The sequence below is a fragment of the Pongo abelii genome, chromosome 5 (assembly GCF_028885655.2).
Source record: "Pongo abelii isolate AG06213 chromosome 5, NHGRI_mPonAbe1-v2.0_pri, whole genome shotgun sequence".
Lineage (NCBI taxonomy): Eukaryota > Metazoa > Chordata > Mammalia > Primates > Hominidae > Pongo > Pongo abelii.
Genome location: NC_071990.2, coordinates 37,654,667 through 37,679,729, shown reverse-complemented (window position 1 = coordinate 37,679,729; position 25,063 = coordinate 37,654,667). Strand labels below are relative to the sequence as shown.

The window sequence follows — 25,063 nt, the reverse complement described above, 5'->3', positions numbered from 1 at the left end:
GACATTTTAAAAAAGTTATCTAGTCGAAAGTCTCTACCAGGTGCATTGGTTCATGCCTGTAATCCCAACACTCTGAGAGGCTGAGGTGGGAAGATTGCTTGAGTTTGAGAACAGTCTAGGCAACATGGCGAGACTCCATCTCCACAAAAGGAAATAAAAAATTACCCAGGCATGGTGGCATGTGCCTGTAATCCCAGGAACTTGGGATGAGGCGGAAGGGTCGCTTGAGCCTGGGAGGCGGAGGTTGCAGTGAACCTTGATTGCACCACTACACTCCATCCTGGGTAACAGAGCAAGGCCCTGTAACAACAACAATAAAAGGAAAGTCTCTCAAATGTATTTGTCTAAGTTTCTTCATGATCAAGTTGGAGTCATGTACTTTTGGCAATAATACATCGAAATGATAGTGTCCCTTCTATCAGGAAGGGCATGATGTCAGTTTGCACCATTACTAGTGAAGTTAACTTTGATCACCTTGGCCAGGCACAGTGGCTCATGCCTGTAATCCCAGCACTTTGGGGGGCCAAGGCAGGTGGATCATGAGGTCAGGAGACTGAGACCCTCCTGGCTAACACAGTGAAGCCCCTGTCTCTACTAAAAATACAAAAAATTAGCCAGGTGTGGTGGCAGGCCCCTATAGTCCCAGCTACTTGGGAGGCTGAGGCAGGAGAATGGAGTGAACCTGGGAGGCAGAGCTTGCAGTGAGCCGAAATCGAGCCACTACAGTCCAGCCTGGATGACAGAGCAAGACTCCATCTCAAAAAAAAAAAAAAAAAAAAAAAAAGAAAGAAATCCCCATCAAAATACCAAAGTGATTTTTCACAGAATTAGAAAAAACTATCCTGAAGTTCATATGGAACCAAAAAGAGCCTGAATCGTCAAAGAATCCTAAGCAAAAAGAACAAAGTTGAAGGCATCACGGTATCTGACCTCAAATTATACTGCAAGGCTATAGTAACCAAACCAGCATAAAAATAGATATAAAAACAGTATAGAAATAGACACATAGATCGATGGAAGAAAATAGAAAACCCAGAAATAAAGCCACATATCTACAGCCAACTGACATTTGACAAAGTCAACAAAAACATACACTGGGAAAAGGACACACTTTTCAATAAATGGTGCTGGGAAAATTGGATAGCCATATACGGAAGAATGAAACTGGGTCCCATCTCTCACAGTATACAAAAATTAACTCAACATGGATTAAAGACTTAAGTTTAAAACCTGAAACTATAAAAATACTGGAAGAAAACCTAGGGAAAACTCTTCTGGACATTGGCAAAGAATTCATGACTAAGACCTCAAAAACACAAGCAACAAAAACAAAAATAGGTAAGTGGGGCTTAATTAAACTAAAAAGAAATAATCACACAGCAAAAGAAATAATCAACAGAGTGAACAACCTGCAGAATGGGAGAAAATATTTCCAAATTATTCATGTGACAGGGGACTAATATCCAGAATTTACAATAAACTCAAACAACTCAACAACAAAAACATAAATAACCCCATTAAAAATTGGGCAAAGGACATAATAGACATTTTTCAAAAGAAGACAGAGAAATGGCCAACGCGCATATGAAAAAATGCTCAACATCACTAGTGATCAGAGAAATGCAAATTAAAATCAAGAGATGTCATCTTACATCAGTCAGAATGGCCATTATTAAGAAGTTTTTAAATAACAGATATTGACAAGGATACAGAGAAAAGAGAACGCTTTTACACTGTTGGCGGGAATGTAAATCAGTAAAACCTCTAAGGAACACAGTATAGAGATTTCCCAAAGAACTAAAAATAGAACTACCATTCAATCCAGCAATCCCACTACTGGGTATCTACTCAAAGGAAAAGCAATCATTATATCAAAAAGATATGCCAGGCACAGTCTGTGCGAAAAGATATGCCTGCAATCCCAGCACTTTGGGAGGCCTAGGTGGGCAGATCATCTGAGGTCAGGAGTTCCAGACCAGCCTGGCCAACACGGTGAAACCCCATCTCTACTGAAAATACAAAAAAATTAGCCAGGCATGGTGGCGGGCACCTGTAGTCCCAGCTACTTGGGAGGCTGAGGCATGAGAATCACTTGAACTCAGGAGGCAGAGGTTGCAGTGAGCCACTGCACTCCAGCCTCAGCGACAGAACGAGACTCCATCTCAAAAAAACAAGCAAACAAACAAACAAAACCCCTGCACTCATTGTTTATCACAGCACTATTTACAATAGCAAAGATATGGAATCAACCTAAGTGTCCAACAGGGGATGATTGGATCAGGAAAATGTGGTATATACACACAATGGAATACTACTTATTCATAAAAAAAATAAAATCTTGTCTTTTATAGCAACATGGATGGAATTGGAAGCCCTTAAGTGAAACAACTCAGAGGCAGAAAGTCAAATATTGCATGTTCTCACTTATAAGTGGAAGCTAAATAGTACGTGCACATGGACATAGAGTGTGAAGGGGCAGGCATTTAAGACTTGGAAGGGTAGGGAGCAGAAGGGGGAAGGTGATGAGAAATTACCTAATGAGTACAAGGTACATTATTTGGGTGATGGATGCTAAAAGTCAAGACTTCACCAGTAGGCAATGTATCCATGTAACAAAATTGCATTTGTGCCCCTTAAATTTATACAAGAGAAAGTAGTTTAGGTGCTGTGCTAGAGGGCAACAAGGACAAATATAGGTGAGATAGTTGCAGGAAAAGGGCAGAAATCAAAGAAGATTTTTGCAACATTTCATGACAATGTGCGGTGGGAAATTAAAGAAAAATAAAACTAAAAAGAAAGAGAAATAAGCTTTTCTGTATTAGGCTTACTTGACCCAGAGGCGGCAACAAGCACAGGCCAGACCCAGGAAAAGTCTTAATAATATTATCTAACGTGCTCTGCAGACTCTCCCAGCACTCCCTCAACATAGGGAGAAGAAAAACAAATTTTCCTTTGTTTTATGGTATGAGTTTATAGATTCTTGTTCTCTGTAACTAGTAACTTCAAGTATTCTGTTTTATCTAATAAGTACAACGAAGGTCATGAGAAGCCTGAGCAGGCCTGAACTACAGCTGCCTGGGCACCATAGTGAAGGTTATGAGATAAGCCAGTGCAAGGCTCTTTAGAGCAAAACCTAGATAACAGACATCTGGGGTGCACAGCAATGGTCATGTGCAATCCTAAGTTATGAACCTGTTACAATTTAATTAACTGTCTTTGTCCTGCCTCTGTATCCCCGCTTTCACGCCACTGTAAGCTTGCCCAATCCCTTTTGTGAAGTGTGTATAAAAGTCACGTGCTGCCTTTGTTCTGTGCCCAGTCTTTGGACAATAAGTCTGCTGGGTCTGATTGCACTCAATAATAAAGATATCCTCCTGTATACACCCCAAGGTCTCTCTCTGGTCCTCCTAATTCCACAACAAATGCATAATTTGTTCCTGCTGTTGCAGCTGAAAATTAAAGAGAAAAGAGAGTGGGAGATTAAGAGGTATAAGAAGAATATATTATTGAAAATGAAGAGTTCCTATGGACATTTTGTTTAATATTTATTCTTATTTTTAATATCTGTAAGACAAATATAGCCACAAGAGCAGTATATTCATGTATATACATATATATGTATGTGTACACACACACACACGCACACACACACACGCACACAGTTGGTCCTCCATATCCATGGGTTCTGCATCCATAGATACAACTGAGTGAGGATCAAAAATATTCAGAAAAAAAATTCTACAAAGTTCCAAAAAGTAAAACTTGAATATGCCATGTGTCAAGTACTATGTTGAATCCACACAAATGAAGTGATGTGTAGGATTGTTTAGGTATTATAAGTACTCTAGAGATTATTTAAAGTATACAGGAGGATGTGCATAGGTCATATACAAATAGTATGTCATTTTATATCAGGGACTTGAGCATCTGTGGATTCTGGAACCCATGGGGCGTCCTGAAACCAGCAATCCCCCACAGATACCAAAAGATGACTCTGTGTGTGCGTGTGTGTGTGTATTTGTGTGTTTACACTGTTCTTTGACCCTGCAGGTAGCTTCCCCAGACCCTGGACCTCCCTACTTTCTACTTATCAACTCCCTCCTGTTTTCATTTTCCACCTTAGCCAGCCCTGAATCCAAGTTCCATCACTTTAACCCCTATTCATCTCCATGGTACCCCATTACCAAAATCCCAACCCTGGGTCCATCCAGCTGCATTTTCTCCAGATGTAGGGTCTGCCAGGGAAAACCACACAAAAGTGCCTGCTGGTGTCATAAACACCCATGGCCCCCTCATCACCATGCCCCCACACAGCCCAGCAATCCTTCTGTTTCCCTAGTGAGCACTCCCCTGTTCTCTGCAGTAGCTATTTTAGACCATCTCCTCCTTCTTCCAACCTTCCATCCAAACACCTCTCTCCCTTCACACTTGTCAGAAGATCCCTTTTCAACTTCACAGCATAAATAGAAACCATCAGTAAGAAAATTCCTCAACTTCCCTCTTCCATATTTTCAGACTTTTCTTTCCATCTCTATTCTATTTTTTCTCTTCTCCTCCTGAAATATAAGTGCTTATTTTTCACTCAATCCCTAATGCAGGGCAAATGGTTGTTTTGCCTCTACTATGCTACTAAAACTGCTCTTCCAACAGCCTCCTGGTTGCTAAACCTGTTGCTACTTTTTAAATATCTCATCTTACTTGACCAAACAGCAACCTTTGACCCAGTCGACCATTCTCTACTTCTTGAAGCACTGCTCTGCTTTATTGGTCAGGGTTCTCCAGAAAAACAGAACCAAAAGGAGAAAGAAGGAAAGAAGGAAAGAAGGAAGGAAGGAAGGAAGGGAGGGAGGGAGGGAGGGAGGGAAAGAAAGAAAGATGGGGAGAGAGAGAGAAGGGAAGGAGGGAGGGAGGGAGGAAGATCGGTTATATGGCATGAGCCCACACAGTTATGGAGGTTGACAAATCCGAAGATCTTCAGTCAGCAAACTAGAGACCCAGGAGAGCTGACGGTGTGTGTGGATCTAGTCCAAATACCTGAGGCTTGAGACCCAGACAGAACTGATGTTTCAGTTCAAGTCAAAAGGCAGGAAAAAAAACTGATGTCCCAGCTCAAGGCAGTCCAGCAGGAAGCAATTCTGTCTTACTTGCCAGAGGGTCAGCCATTTGGTTCTGCTCAGGACTTCAACTGATTGGATAGGGCCCACCCACATTAGGGAGGGCAATCTGCTTTATTCAGTATAGCTTCAAATGTTAGTCCTATCCAGAAATACCCTCATATACCTAGAATAATGTTTGACCAAATGCCTGGACACCCCATGGCCCAATCATGTCTACACAGAAAGTTATTTATCACATTTGCCCTCTCAGCTATATCACCATTTCTATCTCTTACCTCTTGCCTCCTACCCTTTATCGGTTTCTGCAAGCTGCTCTCTTGAATGTCTGTTATCCTCAATGTTCTGTCTTGGGTAATTTTTCCCTCGCCCACTCTCCCTAGGGATTTCACCCTCTCTCAGGACCCCAATGACCATCTATACATCCATGAGTCCCACATTTGTATCACCAGCCCAGCTCTCACCTCTGCACTCTCAACTCTGTTGAGAAGCCACAAAATCCTTATGATTGACACCTTCTCCTCCACCCAAGGGCAGCAGCTCCTTCATGTCCTGATATGGGCAGTGATTTCATAAGTTCACTTATTGGGGCATTTCTTTTTGTCAATGTCAACCACAAGGGTTACTTGAGTACATTTCACATGTGAATTTTCCCACAACTGTGAGAGGAAGGTCTTGAAGCAACAGCTCTCCTGCCCCAGCACTTATGCTCTCTCAGTTAGTGGATACTTATCTTGACAACCAATTCAGTGGATGCTGGAACGGGTGTGGGTGTAATAGCATATGGCACACTTAACAACATGTGACGATTTGCTTTTGGGCGTTGTGAAAGAGTAAATTCTCAAATCTACACAATCTAGGACAAATTTAATAATTTCCAGCCATGGCTATGAAAGTTGATGCCCAGAAGACTATGAGGAAAATCTAAATTTGTGTGAATAGCAGAGGGGAGCACACAAGTCAGCATACATAGGGACTCTGTAGACATTCCACGAAATTTTCTCTTTTTTTGAGATGGAGTCTTGTTCTGTTGCCCAGGCTGGAGTGCAGTAGCGCAATCTCGGCTCACTGCAACCTCCACCTCCCGGGTTCAAGCGATTCTCCTGCCTCAGCCTCCCGAGTAGCTGGCACTACAGGCATGTGCCACCACACCTGGCTAATTTTTGTACTTTTAGTAGAGACGGGGCTTCACCATGTTGGCCAGGCTGGTCTCGAACTCCTGACTTTAAGTGATCTGCCCACCTCGGCCTCCCAAAGTGCTGGGATTACAGGCATGAGCCACCGCGCTGGGCGAAATTTTCTTTTTGACATCCCAAAACAGAACTCATGCTTGCTCAACATCTCTAGTGTCTTCCCCAGGCGTGTTCCTCTCCCTGAGTTATTTCAGTGGCGTGTTTCTCTCCCTGAGTTATTTCAGTGAACACTATCACTGAGATTGTTGTCCAAGGCGGAAACCCATGGTCATCTTTCCCTCCAGGCTCTCCCTCACCCCCACATTCAATCAATCATAAATCTTGATCTCTCATTGCCTTCATTTCTCATCTATAAAATGCGAGACCCTGTTTCTACTAAAAAAAAAAAAAAAAAAGAGTTCCTCATCTAAAGTACTGGTAACAATGCTCAACCAAAGTTACTGTGCTGCTACTAGCTAACATGATTATTTATCTCCCCAAACTCTACAATCCAGTCACACAGAATGCCTTTCACTTCAAGAGGCCATGCTGTTTCTCACCTCCACACCCTCCCACTTCCTTGTCTGCTCCCCAGCCCTATCCTCTTCCCACTCTTACTCTGCTGACCCCTAGTCATCCTTCAAGTCTTAGCTAAGATGCCACATGCTCCTGGAAGCCTTCCATGCTCCTCAGTCTGGGCTAGTTGTCCCCTCTCGGTGCTTTCTTGGCTCCCAGTACTATGCCTACAAACACTTGTTACTCTGTGTGTTCTCCATAAGACAAGCTCCAGAAGGTCACGTATTGTGCCTGTCTTTTTCAGGGTTGTAACCCTAGTAGCTAACACAGTGTCTGGCACGCTAGGTATTTGGTAACTATTTGTGCAATGAAGGAATGTGAGCACTTCTTCCCCGGGGGTTCAGAAGCTAAGTTCCCCTTAGAAGGGACTGGGCAACTCCAGAAGAGCAGGGGAAAGTGAGTAGTCCGCCTGGGCGCGGTGGCTCATGCCTGTGATCCCAGCACTTTGGGAGGCCGAGGCAGGCAGATCATGAGGTCAGGAGATCGAGACCATCCTGGCTAACACGGAGAAACCCTGTCTCTACTAAAAATACAAAAAATTAGCCGGGTGAGGTGGCAGCAGGTGCCTGTAGTCCCAGCTACTCGGGAGGCTGAGGCAGGAGAATGGCGTGAACCCAGGAGGCGGAGCCTGCAGTGAGCTGAGATCGCACCACTGCACTCCAGCCTGGGCAACAGAGCAAGACTCCATCTCAAAAAAAAAAGAAAGAAAGAAAATGAGTAGTCCTACCCTTCACATTCAGGCATGGGAAGAGAAGGTAGGGGAGACTCTTTCTGTCCCTTGAATTTCAGGACCTGACCTGTGGCAGAAGGGTAAGGAGATTTTCCAAACGGGAAGAGGATGGCCACAGCTGCTCTGTGAGGACTAAACACTTAGAAACAAATTACATGACTAGAGGCATTCACTGGGAAACCGGTCTGCTCTCCAGGTTAACCCTCAAGCCCCACGCTATGATCTTTGAGTCAAGGGCAGCTGCCAGCTTCCAGGTCATAGCATGCTTGGGAGGGATTTTCCCAAAAATCAGGAAGGATGCTACCCATGACAACCTGTGCCTTTGCTGGAAGAAGCCAGAGCTGCCTTGCATGGTGGGAACCTCCTGGGTAGAAACCATGTGTCCCAGGGGAGGAAGGGCTAATATCCAGATTCACGTGGCTCAGGGTGAAATGTAGTTCACATCATTCAGCACTGTCTCCAGCCCTGGAGAAATGCCTGGTGCCTCAGCCACAATGCTTTTTTCTCTGTTAAAAGAATTTTTGTAGGAGGCTGGAGGTGGTGGTTCATGCCTGTAATCCCAGCACTATGGGACGTCAAAGCGGGAGGACTGCTTGAGGTCAGGAGTTCAAGACCAGCCTGGGCAGCATAGCAAGATTCTGTCTCCACAAAAAAATTTTAAAAATTAGCTGGACGTGTTGGCATGTGCATGTAGTCCTAGCTACTTGGGACGCTGAGGTGGGAGGATCACTTGAGGCCCGGAGTTCAAGATCAGCTTGGGCAACATAGTGAGATCTTGTCTCTACAAACAATTTTAAAAATTAGCTGGGCGTAGTGGCACATGTCTTTAGTCCTAGCTGTTCAGGAAGCTGCGGCGGGAGGATTGCGTGAGCTCAGGAGTTCGAGGCTGCAGTTAGCCATGATGGTGCCACTATACTCCAGCCTGGGTGACAGAGTGAGACTCTGTCTCTTAAAGTAAAAAAGCTTGAGGCCGGGCATGGTGGCTTACGCCTGTAATCCCAGCACTTTGGGAGGCTGAGGCAGGCAGATCATGAGGTCAGGAGTTCAAGACCAGCCTGGCCAATATGGTGAAACCCCATCTCTACTAAAAATATAAAAATTAGCCAGGTGTTGGTGGCACGTGCCTGTAGTCCCAGCTACTCAGGAGGCTGAGGCAGAAGAATTGCTTGAACCCAGGAGGCGGAGGTTGCAGTGAGCCAAGATTGCGCCACTGCACTCCAGCCTGGGCGATAGAGCGAGACTCCGTCTCAAAAAAAGCTAAAAAAAAAAAAAAAAAAAAAAATTAAATTAAAAAGCTTGTAGAAGGCAGGCTTGAGGAAGTACAATGGAGCACACTGACTGACTGGCTGTGCTGAGGACTGAGGCTATGCTGGTTGCAATGACATCCCTTGCCTCCACCCCTTCCACCAAGTGTGTATCTTATCTACATTGACAGCTATGAGGAAGGAAATGGGGGCTATTTACAGGGGGCGCCATGACATCTACCTTCTCCCTGGCCTCTGGGATAAGTTCTGGGTTCCAGTGGTTATGGTACTGATGGTCAGCAGCAACTTGGTTGAGAAACTGAGAATTCTAAAGGTGTTGGTGATACCAAAGGTGCCAAAATGTGGCCTCAAGTTTTTGGAAGAGACGTTCTCCTGCCTCTGTAGTGACACCGCTACCACGCTGGGCAATTCCAGAGCACCAGGAAGGAGAAGCATTCTTAGACTGAATGGTGGCTTTCTCACAAGAACAGGGAAGACCTGGGGTGAGCAGGCTTCAGGAGTCAACCATGTGGGGAGATGCCAGTGATGCTCTGGTGAATGTTTAACCGCCTCTCCAGGGGTGGGGAAAGCTCCAACTTACAGTGTTTGCCAATTTCCATGGTGTGAATACCCCACCATGGCTGATTACAAACTACCAACATGACCTCACTGAATGTAGAGTTGGGAAGAGACGCACACCATCAGCTGCAGAGCCAGGGCGGCACTGGGAGAGGCCCAGGGAAGACGGGCAGGAATTGAGATCAGGAGAGCACCCTCACGGCCAGGCTGAAACTCACAAAGGCTCATGGTCCTGAAAACTTGTCCAGCCCCATCCACCACTAGGTTAAGTTTGGTGCCAATATTCGCATTAGAAACATTCAGCTGTGCTTACCTTGGCTGAAGTATCTGAGGCTTCCACAGAGGTCTCCTGGGTGTCTGCCTACACAGGACAGTGGTATGTGGTGCTTCAGGGCCTATTCTCTATGCTAAGGTGCCAAACTTGCCCTGAAACCTGCCACGGAGATGCCCTTGAAGGCCCCTGGGTAGAGCTGAGTAGAGGCCCAGGAGAGCTTGATCTCTAAGGAGCTGGTCCCTACATCCTGAGGGCCGGTGGGTGGTGGTAAAAGCAGCAGACTGCAAAGGCTTGGGCTACCCAGGTCCTAGAGATGTGAAACGCCAGTTCTGGATCTCGGGATGGGCCGGCGTAGCCTGCTGGCTCTCCTGCGTGGAGGTTGAGGAATGTGAGGAAACACCCAATATTGCTAGCTCAGTAGGTAGCAGTGCCCCTCCCACAGCATCTGATAAAACCTTTGAAACACTTTTGACACCTTTCTAGAACATCAGCTCACAATGGTTGTGTTTTGCTCATTGCCATACCAAACACCTAGAGCAGTGCCTAGTAAGAAAATGGGCATTTGATAACTATTGCTGAATTGAATTTATTGAATACATGCAGAGTACCAACGGCCCCAAATCACAGCAGGTTGAAGTATTCACAGAGCCTGAAGGAAAGTGGACAGCAGGGATAGTGGCTCTGGAAATTGGATGAGGTGGGCATCTGGAATGTAGTAAAGCAGCAGCAAGCAGGAGATACTGCTTGGCGACTAGATGAGCTCAGGTAGCCCATCACTGGTACATTGTTTGGGGATGCTGTAGACAAAGGAATGACAGCATTGGAGTATTTATTGAATACCTATCACAGGCTCAGCCCTTTCCTAGGATTCATATGCTTTTCTCAACGGAAGAATCAAGAAGATAGTTCATTATTTCTCCTTAATACAAGGCCCCATCGTCTTCCCAGGAACCCCACACTCCTACTGCCTCAACTCCCATTTGTGGGAGAAGCTGAAAAAGCTGACCAGGTAGGAAGTTTCTTTCTCTGAATGAAGCTAACTAGGGTTCAGAACAAGCCCTTGACCTATTGTGACCAATGGCAGATCCTGTTCCAATCAGGCCCCACACCTATGAACAAGTCTGTATCTCAGAGCAAGAGACAGATAACAATTCCAGGTTTCTCCTGATCTTCTTAGATTAGGACCACAATACAAAGTAGACATTCCTTCTCTTACTTTCTATGTCAAATTTAGCTAATCATTGGATTCATCAGAAGCCTAGGGGGTTCAGTGTCGAGATAAACATACCTAGAGCACCCCATGTTTCTGGGTTATCCTTAGATACGATGAGGTGGAGAGATTCCAGTCACCGGCTGTAAAGAGCAAGCAGGCAGTTGGAGAGAGCTACCAATCCCAGACACTCCAGCAGTTATGGTGACTGCCTGGATGGTCACTCACAGAGGAGGAAAAAGTAGTGAGAGAACTGGAGATAAGGGGGAAATGCAGGTCTTTCTATACAACAGCAGCTTCCAATCAGAGAAACAGATGATGGGTATCCAGCTATCCAATCCACAAAGGACAAAGTCCCCTGCTTTGGCACAGTCTGATTGTTGGGATGAAACATGCCTAGAGGTAGTGAGCCCTTTCTAGGTTAACATAACCAGATATGGGACACCTGCCATTCACTGCAAAGTGCTTCATATAGCTGGCTGCGTTCATCTGCTTAATAAAACCAGATAATGAAACAAACCCCCTTTTCCAGTTCCCCAGAGCCCTGCTGTAAAGAATGTGCCTTTAATTAGAGCCAGGCTGCACAGCACTGGGGCTCAGCTGTACTATAGTTTGATGCTGCAAGGCAGAAAAGTTACCATGTATTTTCTAGGCAAGTAAAATGCAGATGATGTTTAATATCAGATATCTCTCCAAGGAAAGAACATTCTGTAGCTCAGACAAATAATGCAAGTTTGGGTTAATTTTTGGTTTATCTTTTAAACACAGTACATTCAGGCTTTTGTTTGTGATCAGGGCAATGATGACAGATATAATTATTTAGAGATGAAGAAACCAAAACCAAGACACAAGGAGGCTGAGTAACTTGCCCAAGGCTCACACAGTTACTAACAGCAGGGCCAAGATTCAAACTCCGCTAGTCTGGCTTTTAATGTTGTTGTATTGATTTATTATTCTTTTTAGTCTGTCTTTAAGAGCTCACTTTCCTAGATGTTGTGGAACATTTGAGAGGGATGTGGTATTCTGTCTGAAAGGAGGGGCTGCAAATCACTCTATGCCCAGCAGCTGTGGGATGGAATGGTCAGTCTGTGAGGTCAGTCTCTGTATGTAGTCTTCAGGCTCAAGTCAAGATGTCTCTTCTTGGCCAGGTGCAATGGCTCATGCCTGTCATCTCAGCACTTTGGGAGGCCAAGGTGGTAGGACTGCTTTAGCCCAGAATTTCAAGACCAGCCTAGGCAACATAGTCTCTATTAAAAAACAATAAAATAATTTTTAAAAAGGTATTTCTTTTTAAAATATCTTTTCTCTAAAGATGTATGTACAAGGGTGTTAACTGCAGCATTGTTTTAAGAGTAAAAAGGTTTGAACCAACCTAGATTTTTATCAAAAGTAAGCCAGAAAAGTAAATGATGGTGCAAATACACAATGAAGTAACAGGCAGCTGTAATAAAGAAAGGAAACTATGTACTGACATGGAACTGTTGCCAACATATATCTGAAAAAAGCAAGGTTCAGAATAGTGTACAGTTTACCATTTGTGCAAAGCAAGGAAAAAGACCACATGTGTTTTTGCTTGTGTAGACAGATCTCTGGAAGAATACACAAGCAACTGTAATACTTGTTGCCTCTGAGTGGGAAGTAGTCACCGTGGGGAAAGGGTGAGAGGCATTTCATTCTACGCCATTTTGTACCTTTAATTTCAAACTATGTGAACATATTGCCTACTCAAAAAGTGTATGTCTGTACTCTCTTAAAAATGAATTACAATATGTAAACTAAAGACAGAACATATAAAAATTGACATATACCCATGCAATCTGTAAGCAAAACACATGTATGGGGAAACAAGAAGTTATTAAATCAAGGTGGTAACAATCTTTTCCTTTTGTTCTCTATTTTTCCAGAATTGTTATGATGTGGTTATAGTAAGTACCTTTAAAGCATTTTTTCCACGTTTAACTTACTTCCTCCATGACTCTACCAGTATTTTGATCAGTAATCATGGGCAGAAGAATGGAAATGAAGACTAAGGACTCCAGAATCCCAAAATTCACAGTATATTCAACAAAGAAAAAATCCCTACCATCCTTAAAAAGTTGGCAAAATAGTTTCCAACCCTTTATGAAAATACATGGGGTATAGGCTGGGAGTGGTGGCTCATGCCTGTAATCCCAGCATTTTAGAGGCCGAGGCAGGTGGATCACTTGAGGTCAGGAGTTTGAGACCAGCCTGGCCAACATGGTGAAACCCCATCTCTACCAAAAATATAAATATTAGCTAGGTGTGGTGGCACTTGCCTGTAATTCCAGCTACTCAGGAGGCTGAGTATTTCAATGTAATCACTTGAACCTGGGAGGCGGAGGTTGCAGTGAGCCAAGATCATGCTATTGCACTCTAGCCTGGGAAACAAAGTGAGACTTCATCTCAAAAAAACAAAAAAGAAAATACATGGAGTATAAAGAACTACAAAAGAATGGTTCTTGGCTGAGCATGGTAGCTCCTTCATGTAATCCCAGCATCCTGGGAGGCTGAGGCAGGAGGGTTGCTTGAGATCAGGAGTTCGAGACCAGCATGGTCAACAGAGCAAGATTCCATCTCTACAAAAAAAAAAACAAAAAACAAAAAACAAAAAACAAAAAAAAAAGCAGTCGAAAAAGGAATGGTTCTCTAGGTAGGCAGTAAAAAGGCAGAGGGAAGCAAATCATTAAATTACATAATGCACAGTTTCACAACCCTAGCAGAGGGCTCCTAGTTTCAAATGACCATTCTTTAATTTCTCATATTTTCCCTCATTCTCATTGCAGGAAACCAAGGATGCCACAGGTTATCCCTAACCTTCTATCTCCTGAACACCAAAACTAGTTTCCTTTCTGTTTAAAAAGGGGAGGTTGGCCAGGCATAGTGGCTCATGCCTGTAATCCCAGCATTTTGAGAGGGTGAGGCAGGTAGATCACTTGATGTCAGGAGTTTGAGACCAGCCTGGCCAACAGGGTGAAACCCCGTCTCTACAAAAAAACAAAAATTAGCTGGGTGTGATGGCATATGCCTGTAGTCCCAGCTACTCGGGAGGGTGAGGTGGGAGGATGGCTTGAGTCTGGGAGGTGGAGGTTGCAGTGAGCTGAGATTGCACCACTGTACTCCAGCTTGGGCAACAGAGTCAGATCTTGTCCCAAAAATTAAAATTAAAAATAATGGAGAGGTGGAGAAAAGAGAGAAAACTTTTAATTTAAAAGAAAAATAAAGAAAAAAGGACATCAAGTTGTCATAAAATCATTGCCTGTGTGTTCATGACGTCAGATAAAATAGATTTGGAAACATTCAAATGCCAGCTGAAGTAAAGGAGTCCCTCCCACCCCTGAAACAAGGCAAACAGTGACTCACCTCTGTAATAAAAAGGAAACCCGGCAGTCAGGGGGTTAACAGAGCTCATCTGTGGCCATGATCTGCGGCTTGCCCTCTTAGGCTGACATTCACTTGAAGTCTATCATCTGATACAGTCACTTTCTTGGTTGTAATCTATGAGCTGCTGGTGTTTACTTGTGAGACTCTCTGGGAGCAGGAAGGGAAGGAAGGTAAATACACCAAAGCCCAGCTGAGCAACTGACAGGTTTTACATTTTATTTCCAGGAAATGAGATAGTATTTTCACAAAGAAGAGGTAAGCCATCCTCTCAAAATAGACACTGCCTTCAGAGGCAGCCATGGGGTAGCACCCAACCTATCCAAAACAACTGTCAACGGAGGTGTTTCTGAGGTATCAAAACAGTAACAACAACAAATTAAAAAAAACAGAAGAGAACTCAAATAACTCTTTTGACATGTAGTGAGGCAGAGTCTATGAAGTACCCTGAAGCAGTTGGGTGCCGTGAATCCTGGTGGTGCTTCAGCCATTGATGGCAGCAGGGCTGGCCACCGTGGAAGGCAAGTGACTGAGGGCTTCCTAACTCAAGTCTCTGTCCCACAAGACCTCTCAGTTGACCTTCAGAGCAGCGGAGTCACGGCTAGAGAGAATCCTCCAGACCATCTCAGGCTCCCATTGCCTGGCAGTCTTTCAAATGCCCTTAGAGCATGGTCTTCAGAACAATCTCTTTGCTTTGGAGAAAAAGAAGAGAAATAAATAAATGAGGAGCCTGCATTTCCCTTCCCTGGACTCCCTGCTTCCAGCCTCGCCACCCTGTCTCTTCCTCACACAGCAGCCATAGCGAACTGAGAAAACAGCAGTCAAATCATGTCACTCTCTGCTCAAAGCCCACTCCTCATTCCTCTCACAGTAAGAGCTAAAGTCAAAGTCCTTTCAAAGGCCTACAAGGCCCTACACAATCTGCATCTTGCCCAAGCTTCCTCTCCTCATCTCCTACCCACTCCCCAGCGCTCACTCCACTCCCCAGCACTGGCCTTCTTGCTGCCCCTCCCACATACCAGCATGCTCCCCCTTACCATTCCCTCTTTCCCTACATGGCAGCATGGCCGCCTCCTTCAGAGCTTCCCTCAAATAGTTCCTGCTCAGAGGTGCTTTCCTTGATTACCCTATCAAGAATTGCCCAGGCTTTCACCATCACCCCTTCTCCCCTTCTTGCTTGATTTTTCTCCATAGCATGAATTACATCTAACTTAGATTTTCAACTTTTTACATCCTCAGCATCTAGAACAGTGCCTAGCACAAACCTGGCCCTCAATATATCTGTTAAAGATGTTAAAGAAGGGAATGAATTATATACAGGAATAGGCAGGGAGAGGCGGGACTTCTTCCTGTCTTCAGAGAGGGAGGGGACAAGAAAGGCTATTTACTTACTAACCTCCAGGCTTTTCCAATAGCTTCTGCTTCCTTGTGGGGATCCTGGCCTATGCCAAAGGCACAATAAAGTCACCAACCAAATTGTCCTCTTTCTCTGAGACTGAATTCTGGAATGCTTTGGTAGGGGATTGAAAGGCCTACAGAAGTTATTCGTCTCCCACTTCTGGGTAGCCTTTGAGGTGGTGGGCCTTGGGGCTGGGCATGCCCTCAGCCTTGGAGAGAGAGAATCAAGTGGGGTTCCCTCCCTCTTAGCTAACGGCCTCAACTATTAGCTCACAGAATACAGAAGCCACAAGAAAGAAATTCTCTGGACGCCCCTCAAGCAAACTTCCTTGCCCCACCCCCCGACATGATACTCTTCTTTCTATAAAATAAAGAATGCACCCTTCTCCTCTTAAAGACTAATTGCTTTCTGAGCTCTGTACTCCCTGTCTTCCCCTGCTTTCCAAAGAATCATGCCCTATCCACTATCTTGGCTTTCCAGCATGCCCTTCTCTACAGGCTCCTTTCAATCGGTAATTGAACATGCTCGAATCTCGTCTTAAAAAACAACAAAAACTCCATTTCACCCTACTTCCTCCTAAAATACAGCCTTCTTTTGGTGGTGGTCCTCCCCATCTTAGTCACAGCCAAATTTTGTGAAGAAGTTATCTATCCTTTCTGTACTTCCTCACCTCATACTCACTCCCCAATCACCGTAAACTGACTTCTGACTCCACCATCCCCCACAACTTATACTAGATGAAGTCACTGATATCCCACATGCCTGCACACTCAGTGGGCAATTTTTCATCTTTATCTTGTTTAATGTCTCAGCAGCATTTCAAACGCTGACTTCTCACTTCATAACTCTTCATAAACACATATTTACTGAAGAGCTACCATGTGCCAAACACTCTTCAACACCCTGAAAATACAAGCAGTAAGATAAAATTCCTGCCCTCAAGGAGTTCAGAAATCTAGAGGCAAGAGTACACTAACAAATATTATTTCAATCTGGTAAATGCTTTCAAAGAAATAATAGGGCAATGTAATGGGGGGGGGGGGGGTCTACCCTAGACAAGAATGTGGCCAGGAAGGCTCAAAGGACACCATTTAATGTCCTTTTTTTTAAAAAAAAAAAAAAAGAGATGGGGTCTGGCTCTTTTGCCCAGGCTGGAGTACAGTGGCACAGTCACAGCTTACTGGAGACTTAAACTCCTGGGTTCAAAGGATGCTCCAGCCTCAGCCTCCTAAGTAGGTGGGACCACAGGCATGTGCCACCATACCTAATTTTTTTTTTTGAGATGGGGGTCTCACTATGTTGCCCAGGCTGGTCTTGAACTCCTGGCTTCAAGTGATCCACTCACCTCAGCCTCCTAAGTAGCTGTGAGGACAGGCGTGTGCCAGCTCTGCCTGCCCCACATCCCTTTTTTCCATCTCTCTCTTTGGCCATTCATCAGTCTGCCCTGCAGGCCCCTCTTCTACTACTCATCCCCTAATGTTGGTGTTTCTCATGGCTAAGAACTTGCCCTTTGGCTCCTAATACCACAGAGGGGTAACAGTGGTTCATCCACTTCCACGGCTCATGATCCCCAAACCCAGAATCTCAACTTGGCCTGTCCTTCAGGCTCCAGATCCATACATTCAAATACCCACTGAACAGCTCCACTGATGTCCTCAGGTGCCTTAAACTTTCCAGTTGAAAACTCAATTTGTCTGCCCCAACTGCTCCTGTTTTAGTAAATGCATCATCATCAACTCAGGTGCCCCAGTAGAAAGAAACCTGGACATGATCTGAGCTCCCTTGCAGTCCCCACAGCACATCAGTCCCACAGACCTGTGGATTCTACCTCCTTAACTACCTCTTGAATCTATCCACTCTGGCCATCCCTGCTGCTACTTCTATAGCCTAGCCACCATCATCACTGGCCATGATTACTGCCTTTATTCTTGTTCCCAGCACCATGTCGTCTCTTCACTACAGCCAGACTAACCTATCCAGAAAAACACAAACATCAACAGTCAGATCTCCACTTCATATCTTCTGATAGTTTCCCCCTGCCCCTAGACTAACCCTGCAACATGTCTGTAACACCCTTCATGACCCAGTCCTGCCTACTTTTCCAGGCTGAATGCTCAATATTCTCTCTAGCACTCTGTACTTCTCTCAGCCCCTAAAAACCCCTTGCTTTTGCTTCTTGTCCTTTCACCTAAAATATACACTCCATGTCCTTCACTGACTCAGGGAAGCCTTTCCTTGACTTAGCACCCTTTATTTCTCATATTGTAGGACTTTACCGTAAGGAGCCTAGGGGCCTGTACTTAGAGCAAAAGTTCCATGAGGGGTGAGGCTGCACATGCCCCCTTTGCTTTTATCCCCAAGCACTTAGCATTTAGTAGGTGCTAAGAAAAAGGAAAGACCCAGGACTGGGCATGGTGGCTCATGCCTATAACCCCAGCACTGTGGGAAGCTGAGGTGGGCTGATCCTATGGGCCCAGGAGTTCGAGACAAGCCCAGGCAACATAATGAAACCCCATCTCTACAGAATATACAAAAAATTAGCCAGGCATGGTGGCGCACACCTGTAGCCCCAGCTACTAGGGAAGCTGAGATGGGAGGATGCTTGAGCCCAGAAGGCGGAGGTTTGCAGTGAGCTGAGATCATGCCACTGCACTCAGCCTGGGCGACAGAAAAAAAGAAAAGACCCAGAAGAAAGGAAGCAAGGAAGAGATATTTCTTTGGGGTTGGTTCTGGTTCAAGTTTAATGAGACAAGGGTAAAAGCAGTCCAAACTCTCCAGGATACAGAAAGTAACTGAAGTAGAAGCCCTAGCCAGGAAAAGGAGCATGTCTAGTTATATCAGATTTCTTAAGAACCATAGCAGTAGGCAGTTGGACAGAATATATATCCAGCTGATAAGGTATAATCAGCCATTCTCTATGATTAGTTCATAGAATATCAACTTATTTGAGCTTGCTCTAAAAATACTCAGTGTTCATCTAGGGTTAACCAAGAAACTCAAAGAAAAGCTGCTTTGGTTAACGATGCTACTCTATATTTGCACAGGTAGTCTCCCACAATTGACATTCCTGGAAGTAGGTATGAAAAATCATAAAACTACATGTTAGAAGGGAAGGAAGATCCATTTTTTAGAGGGCCAAAATAACTGTGTTTTCACTAAAAATCAAAAAAGGGCAGGAGAAAATTTTACTGTGGGAAATAGCAATGAACAATCTGAAGTGTCTTCTGCTAAACACCAGAGATGGCCAGAACTGCTCACGTTCCATCTCCAGGCCCTTTTCCCAGCCTGATGGACAAGCTAGGTTGGTGGGCTGATAGCTGGGCTGCAGCCTCCAGCAGCAATGGGATCCCACCATGGCCAGCAAGCACTGATTTTCACTTTCAGTACAACATGGTGGGGGGCTCATTGGAATCACTGACTCTCCTGCATTGGACTCCTCAGGGTGTATTTAAAGCTATTGTAGCCCAGCAGTCAAAGTCAGCCCTGGATCTCTCAACTCTGGCATGCATGGTTCCCTCAAACTCAATCTTCCATACATTTAGGGTGTACTGAAAGATGATTAATAGCATCTAGGAAAGCCACTCTCCTAAGCTGTGAAAACTTTTCCGGGTGCCTGCAGGGCGGTAGCAGCTTTTGGTGAAAGGGAGAAGACACTCTACCACAGAGCACAAAGTCAGAGAACAGCCTTTTGACCTCCAGATGGAAGGACCATTCGGAAATCACAAGGATTACAGAGACAATAAACAAGTCAAGGTTCTAGGACTGCCTGGGTTGCTACTCCATACAATCCAATTAATCCCGCAGCAGACTTCTACTAAGTTTCACCAGGTGAATGGTTCCTATGATGCCCTTGTCATTTCAAACTATGTATTCTGAGGTGCCAATAAGAGTGATAGGGGAAAAAAATTAGGCCAGGCGCAGTGGCTCACACCTGTAATCCTGGCACTTTGGGAGGCTGAGGCAGGTGGATTGCTCGAGCTCAGGAGTTCAAGATCAGCCTGGGCAACATGGCGAAATCCCATCTCTACAAAAAATACAAAAAATTAGCTGGGTGTGGTGGCACGCTCCTGTGGTCCCAGCTACTTGGGAGGCTGAGGTAAGAGGATTACCTGAGCCCAGAAGGCCAAGGCTACAGTGAGCCGTGATCATGCCACTGCACACCAGCCTTTTTCAAAAAAAAAGAAAAGAAAAAGAGTGACAAGGGAAAGGAATTAAACAGAGGAAAAACCACATCTTGATGACAAGGAAGGATACTAGGACACAAAAGAAGAGAAGGAAAAAAGAAGGGAGATGAATAGGGAAGTGGTGATAGAAAAATTAAAAAGCTTCTAGTAACAAGTCTGATAATGTTCTATCCCATTACAATTTTGCAAAGCATACTTTTGCTTTTCTTCTTCTTTTTTGTTTTTTTGAGACAAAGTCTCTCTCTGTTGCCCAGGCTGGAGGGCAGTGGCATGATCTCGGCTCACTGCAACCTCCGCCTCCCAGGTTCAAGAGATTCTCCTGCCTCAGCCTCCTGAGTAGCTTGGATTACAGGTGTGCGCCACCACACCGGGCTAATTTTTGTATTTTTAGTAGAGATAGGGTTTCACCATGTTGGTCAGGCTGGTCTCAAACTCCTGACCTCGTGATCCGCGCCCCCTCAGCCTCCCAAAGTGCTGGGATTACAGCCATGAGCCACAGCGCCCGCCCTGCATACATTGTTTAAAGTAAAAAAAATCTTAAGAGCCGGGTGCGGTGGCTCACGCCTGTAATCCCAGCACTTTGGGAGGCAGAAGTGGGCGGATTACCTGAGGTCGGGAGTTCAAGACCAGCTTGACCAACATGGAGAAACCCCATCTCTACTAAAAATACAAAATTAGCCAGGCATGATGGTGCATGCTTGTAATCCCAGCTACTTGGGAGGCTGAGGCAGAAGAATCTCTTGAACCCAGGAGGCGGAGGTTGTGGTGAGCTGAGATTGCGCCATTGCACTCCAGCCTGGGCAACAAGAGTGAAACGCCGTCTCAAAAAAAAAAAAAAAAAAAAAATCTTAAGAATATAGTGTTATATGCTATCTGAGTATAAGCATGTGGACACTCCCACCTCATCCTGACCTTGCCAAGATCCATTTTCCCTTAGACAAACACTGTTTTATACAAGGCAGACAGAAATGCTAATTTCATGCAAATGACCCTGATTCTCCAGGGACAGGACTGAGTAGGTTACAACTACCTGCTAACAAGTATTCTGTCTGGAAGAGAGAGGATTACTGCTGCCACTCCCTCAAACATCCCTTTAAAAGGCTGTCTTTCAGCAAAGGAGGATGGGCAATATCAGGGAAAGCCTTACAGATAGGCTGATGGGTACTCTTCAGAGCCTGGGCTTTGCCAGTTTCTCCTGTCCTGTGTTGAGACCACCCTCTACTTAGCCTATAGGAAGCTGGCAGGAGATACAGGCCATGTGGTCTAACCTGGGTCCATCTTCCCAGACACCCCCAACCTCTGGAGGGGTCTTTGTGTCACAGATTCACACAATAGTTCACAAATGCCTCTCCCCACCTCAGCACATGTGAAGGCCATGGCACAGTCTCACTAGTAGCCGCAATTCACTATTACAGTAGCAAGGGGCCAGGCGCGGTGGCTCATGCCTGTAATCCCAGCACTTTGTGAGGCTGAGGGGGGCACATCACCTGAGGTCAGGAGTTGGAGACCAGCCTGGCCAACATAGTAAAACCCCATCTCTACTAAAAATGCAAAAATGAGCTGGGCGTGGTGGCGTGCACCTGTAATCCCAGCTACCCAGGAGGGTGAGGGAGAAGAATCACTTAAACCCTGGAGGGGGAGGTTGCAGTGAGCCCAAATCGTGCCACTAAACTTCAGCCTTTCAGCCTGGGCAACAAAGCAAGACTCCGTCTCAAAAAAAAAAAAAAAAAAAAAAAAAATAGCAGCAAGAGAGCTAAGGAATGTAGTTTGAAAAAGCCCCTTGGTTGAAAATCACTGTTCTAAAGGACCAAGGAGATTTTATTTCTACATTGCTTGTTTTTTTCTGAGTACAACCTAAAGAAACTGCTAGGAAAAGCAAAACACAAGAGTTTTAACACTCTTGTCAACCAACTAACATCGAATGAGAACGGAAGAAACAGGAGGGGAGCAGCTGACAGAAGACTGCTCTCTCACCTCACCAGCTCCAGAGGGAGATCCTCTATAGGGATTTCAAAAAAAACTTTTCCATTCAGAAAAAATCTCACGTCAATATCCCAGAGAGCCACATTGACTCATGATACAAGACTTACTGAATGTCTCTTATCTGTCCTAGCTCCAGAGCATCCAACTCCAACTCAGGACCCAGCATCCTAACATTCCCATCCTCCTCCTCCCCTCTGATCTCACACAAGAGATCAATGGCTAATCAGTCATGAGACTCTACTCCTCCCACTGACATGTGAAACTTCAATAACCAGCCCAGAAGGCCTAGAAGTGAGGCTGCTCTTGGTGAAATCAGAATACAGGCATGTCTGTATGGGCAACCCCCTGCTACCACAGGCAGGCAGGTCTCTGAATTTATAAGAGCAATTCCTGCTCCAGGGCCTACAGTGTTGGGACTCTGACAATTACAGGCTTGCCAATCCTAGTTTCCAGATCCTAAATTTGGTCCTTTTAAAAAATTCCCATGCAACAGGGATTAAACCAGCTTTCAATTGGCCCTGGAATATGGAAGGAAGGTTGGTATTTAAACTGAGAATTTTCTCTAAACCCAGTGAAGCTGTTGATAGCTCTGGCATGTCTTTCCCTAAATCAGGTCTCAGAAAACCTGTCTGTCTCTAGAGAAAACTTCAAAGCTGCATTCAGTGCGATAACTACAGAAACCAAGATGGGTGCCAGAACTGCTCCCAGCCAATGCATGTAACAGGGAAGCTGACTCGTTTTACTGTGTAGCCCCCTAGTGTTACCAAAAAAGTGAGAGACACCCTCTTTAGCCTTTGGAGAGAAAAGGGGGATCTGTTATTACTCTGCAGAATTAACTCTGTGTAATAGGAGTCAGACTTAAACTTAGGACACAGGGCCGAGGGCCCTTCTTTCCTTTTTTTTGAGACAGAGTCCCACTCTGTCATCCAGGCTGGAGTGCAGTGGTGCAATCTTGGCTCACTGCAACCTCTGCCTCCCAGGTTCAAACAATTCTCTTGCCTCAGCCTTCTGAGTAGCTGCGACTACTGGTGTGCGCCATCACGCCCGGCTAATTTTTGTATTTTTAGTAGAGACGGGCTTTCACCATGTTGGCCAGGATGGTCTCGAACTCCTGACCTCGTGATCTGCCCACCTTGGCCTCCCAAAGTGCTGGGATTACAGGCATGAGCCACCGTGCCCAGCCTTTTCTTTCCCTGATGTTTTGTGAAGCCATTTGCCATGCTTAGATTGCAGGGAAGGAACTTAGGTGGTAGACTGGGCGAAGAAAGCCCATGGGTGTCCCTAGGTCCACCCCACAACCCCGTCCCCCGACTCAGCTGATCTTGGCCAGATCTGGGTTCCTAGATCACTGCTCCTCTCAAAAAGGGAAAGAGGGAAGAAAAAAACATTCGCAAAGCCTCTGTAGATACTTTCTAAGCCTTGACATCAGGTGAATATTATGTCTTGTGTGGGCCACACTGGGAACTGGGGCAGGACAGGTCACTGCTTCTCATGCCTGTGTTTTGCTTGTGCTACTGCCTCTGCTTAGAAAGCTAACCTCCTAGGGAACCTTTAAGGCTCATTCAAATGTCATTTCCTTGATGAAGCTTTTTCCCATACCTGCACCTCCCCAGGCCAAATCAGGTGTGTCCCCTTCCTTTGAAGTTTCATAGCACCCTGATAAGGAACTCATCACACTATCTACTTGCCTTTCTATCTCCTCCGCCAGACTGTTTGTGCCGTAAGGGCTGAGATAATGTCTTATTTATCTTTTTCTCCTGATGCCTAGTGTAGTATTCCTATAAATGCTTATGGAGTGATGGGAGGTGAAAAGGAAGAACAATGGGATTCTGCCAGATCAAGTAGCTCTTGGAAGTGAAAATCTGTGGGGGCTTAAATTTAGGCACAAAACCCAGTAGCATACAGCTGTTAGTAAAGTGGTAAAACTTCAGTTCCAAAGAACCAACTTTCAAAGTCCACTCTGCCCTCCCACAGGTCAGAATGTCTTCCTTGGGCATAAGAGGCTCAGACACACGTCCTGCTCAGCCTCTGTGACAAGCCTGCTGCCTCCATTCTGGCTGACCAGCCGAGGGCCAGTTTCAAACCACAGGTGCTTGCAAGTCAGCATCAGATTCCTGGCCCTACTATCCTATTTATAACTCACTGTATACTTAACTCAAGGTTTTTTCAACACCTGGACAGCAACTGAAGTGTCTTGACAACAGCACCATCTAGTGATTGGTAGAGCAAAACGTCTGACTGTGTGTATTTTTTTAAATCACATCTTTATTTTATCCCCACAACCAAGGCACACATACTTAGCCTCCCACTTCCCTGCTGCTCAAATAACAGTTGCGGTTAATTCTATCTCAACTCTTCCTCTCATGCATTATCTTTAACTCCCTTTACTCCTCCCCATTTATTCCATCTCTTCCCTAGTTCAAGAATTGTTTATCTGACTCTTTCTCTTTCCAAAAATATTTGTTGAAGTTTGGAAGTAAATAAGTCCTTTCTTGAGGGGTAGGAATTCTCACACCCACTCACCTTTTCGTTCCCTAATGAGAACAATTCGTCGTTCTTTCACTTCTGAGCTCAGATTATTTACCATCTTATTAATGCAATTGTCCAGAACCAAAGAGTACGTTTTGGACTTAATGTCTTTCCGACAAATGGGGCATTCTATCTTCCGCTTCATCCATTCATTGATACAGTAGGAGCAGAAACTGTGGGCACAGTTCAAGGTGACAGCCTACAATAGGAGTGTGGACACACATATCAGAACTTTCATGCTTACTTTCTCAGGATGCTTGTGATCTCAAAGTTAGGACAGGAGTGAATTTCAAAGGCCAAATGGAAAATTAACAACAATCCCATCTTGAGGGCTTATAAAGAGTATCAGAATCATTCTTGGGGTTGGGCTGGGAGTGATTGCTCATGCCTATAATCCCAGCACTTCGGAAGGCCAAGGTGGGTGGGTCACCCGAGGTCAGGAGTTCGAGACCAGCTTGGGCAACATGGTAAAACCTCGTCTCTACTAAAAATATGAATATTAGCCAGTCACAGTGGTGCACACCTGTAATCCCAGCTACTCGGGTGGCTGAGGCATGAGAATTGCTTGAACCCAGGAGATGGAGGTTGCAGTGAGACAAAATCATACCACTGCACTCCGGCCAGGGTGACAGAGGCAGAAATCGTTTTTAGGGTTGGGAAATTTTTTTTT

The 25,063-nt window shown here is 45.1% G+C and overlaps 1 protein-coding gene across 3 annotated transcripts in view; it reads right to left on the bottom strand.

Moving 5' to 3' along the window:
- Window positions 1–14,492: 14,492 nt before the first annotated feature.
- RNF8 (ring finger protein 8) overlaps window positions 14,493–25,063 on the bottom strand; it is a 37,271-nt gene continuing 26,700 nt past the window's right edge. For 2 of the 3 annotated variants that reach the window (NM_001133491.1, XM_024247940.3), the window contains 2 exon segments: window positions 14,493–14,990; window positions 24,388–24,592. In NM_001133491.1, the coding sequence (NP_001126963.1) occupies window positions 14,974–14,990; window positions 24,388–24,592 (222 nt within the window). In that variant the 3' untranslated portion in view covers window positions 14,493–14,973. 3 annotated transcript variants of the gene reach the window in all.